Source organism: Octopus bimaculoides, chromosome 8, assembly GCF_001194135.2.
Source record: "Octopus bimaculoides isolate UCB-OBI-ISO-001 chromosome 8, ASM119413v2, whole genome shotgun sequence".
Taxonomy (NCBI): Eukaryota; Metazoa; Mollusca; class Cephalopoda; order Octopoda; family Octopodidae; genus Octopus; species Octopus bimaculoides.
In genome coordinates, this window is record NC_068988.1 from 92,801,200 (window position 1) to 92,804,041 (window position 2,842).

The 2,842-nt window shown below is 34.9% G+C and overlaps 1 protein-coding gene across 1 annotated transcript; it reads left to right on the plus strand.

Annotated features, from left to right (window-relative positions):
* The first annotated feature begins 209 nt into the window (after nt 1-209).
* Nucleotides 210-2,416, plus strand: LOC106874587 (uncharacterized). The gene has a single exon (XM_014922376.2). It carries the CDS (start codon nt 425-427, stop codon nt 2,342-2,344), a length of 1,920 nt encoding a protein of 639 aa, XP_014777862.1. The 5' UTR covers nt 210-424; the 3' UTR covers nt 2,345-2,416.
* The last annotated feature ends 426 nt before the right edge of the window (nt 2,417-2,842 follow it).

Sequence of the window (2,842 nt, forward strand, 5' to 3'; positions counted from 1 at the left end):
TCTATCTATCTATCTGTATGCATATCTATCTATCTATCTATCTATCTATCTATCTATCTATCTATCTATCTATCTATCTATCTATCTATCTGTATGCATATCTATCTATCTATCTATCTATCTATCTATCTATCTATCAGTATATATACGATGATCAACTTAGTGGAAAATAATATTTTTCTAAATTTGGTGGGTCTGTATTACATTTAGCCGGGCGATATTTATTGTTAAACCGGCCTGGTTGGGGCGTGCGCGTGCGCTTGTGTAAGCATATGTGTGTGTTTCTTCTTTTCTGCAGCAAAGAAAAACGGAAAGATTATAGTCAGGTTAAATGACGTCATAAGAGAAACTGTGCTAAATGGGAATATTCCAAGGGTTCGTGATATCGACAGAGTATTTGCTGAGTTTGTAAAAGTGTTTTCATATGGGGCGATTTCTGGCCTATCTACTTTTAAGCATTCTTTATTGTTACTTTTGTGAAACAAATGCTGGAAGTCACGGCTCAAAACCCTTTGCTGCCTGGGTATATAATATCAAAATCCCGTATACCAACAAGACCCAGAATAAAGATGCACTTTATTTTAGGGTTCAAGCAAATAAACATGAAATAATTTTAAAACTGAGAAAATCTTCAAGAACATATGAATCGTTTGATACGTATATCTTAAATTATAAAGGTTTTCAGAAGAATCACATCCAACATAACGTTACATGTGTTAATACATCTGGTATATACGTCAACGAAAATGGCTATTTTACAGTTCAATGTAAAAAAGAGCAAACACGAAACGAAACTTTCAAACAATATTTTTTAACTGGAATGTTTTGCTACAATGGTTTCCATTTCGTTCTTTATCCTGATTTTTTAAAACTCGATGTCGGAAGATTCCAAGGTAAATATGGACACCGGCATACAATACACTCTCTGCAAGGAGCAGCATCACAGAATGCGTGTGATCGTATTTCAGAGAATAATACGGCTAATTTAAAACCTCCTTATTCACAATCTAGGAAAAAGCGAGAAAACATGGGCTTTGCTAATTTGAATATTGAATTATCACTTATACTAGACTATACAATATATGCGCACTTCATGTCGATAATACCACCTTATGTTGAAGACGTAGAAGAAAGAACGAACGAATTATTACAATCATATTATAGTAGTCTGATTTCACTGATACATTATATATTCCATTCTCTGACTACTGAAAATTTTTCTTTAAATGTAATATGTAATTACATGATTATTACTAAAACGGAACACGTGCACAACTTGGTTCTTGCTGAATCGAAAACAAGGGATCCAAAAGACATTTGGATGCGCTTGAGAAATTGGTTGATTCATTCAAGCGAGGAATATACTAGCGGTGTGGACCATATAATATTCATAACATTACAAGACATAATTCCATATGTTAAGGCACTTGATTTCGGCAAGGCAAACGGAATTTGTTCAAGTGATTCTATAAGCATACTTGCTGAAAGGTTAAGTTTGAGAACAGCTTTTGCTGCAGTCCAGTTAATTGGACGCTCGGTTGGAATACCATTTGATACGATTGACACTGAGTGTTCCCCCGAAAACAGATTCACAATGTCTCAACTCCTTGCATTATTCCAGAACACGGATTTAAGCTTAAACCTGTTTTCCTTTTCAGAATGTTCGAGAGACTTCGTATTAGGTATTGTCAAAAAAGGTCACACCGACAAGAGGTACGCTTGTTTGTGGCGAAGAAGCATAGCGCAAGAGTACCAGCTTAATACCTTAATCAAACCTGGACAATGGCTCAGCGCGAGTCAACAATGCTATCACAGATTTTTACACGAATCGAATATATACAATTGCGAATATGAGAATTTCAAAACAACAGACAGATTTTGTATCCATATGAAGTGTTACCAGAAAGGCATGTGTATTGGAATGATGCCACTAGAAGGTACAACGTGTGGCAACGGTAAGTGGTGCATTAAAGGGCACTGTACAACGGAGGGAGACCCACCAAAAATTGATATGGGTTGTTGGTTGGGGGATAAACAACCCGATGTAATCGATGAGCTTAATATTACGTGTAATTATGCTACATTCGGAAGAAATTATTATTGTTATAATGAATACTTCTTTTCTGTGTGTTGCTGGACTTGTGCTTTGCTACGCAGGAAAGCAGACAGCTGCACATTCGGGGACAAGCTTGATGGATGTCGAAAAAAACTTTGTAAATATTATGACGATTCAATGAAACAAAATTGCTGTGAAACCTGTGGACTAGAGGCTATCAGTTCGTCGAATCACCTCAAGACAATTTTATACCTATATATTTTACAATGTATTATTTGGTTTATTTAAATAGCATTAAGATGTTTTCTTAAGTTACCACGAATCGTTTTCAAGAAAACCAAAATGAGGCCTATAAGTGAATCTTTTTATTATGACTGTTTATACATTGTTCTTTAATTGTACATCACAAACATACGAAGGAGTCTCTCTGTGGCTACCCAACATGCATGACATGCCAGTCAAATTTCCTTCATACCGTACCATAGTTTTAAAAAAGGAAGGAGAAATTGACAAATTGCTTAGAAAATATAGTCTTAGATACTATTATAAATGCATGCAAGATATTATTACATATGCATGCATACATGTATACTATCATAGATTCTGTTATATATGCATGCATGCATACATACGTACATACATATAGAAACGTATACTTATACACGTACATACATATCTGTGTATGTATGCATGTATACATGTATGTGTTTATACACACACACACACACATAACTACATGATACATGCTATGTGTGTGTATATATATATAAATGTGTGTGTCGTATA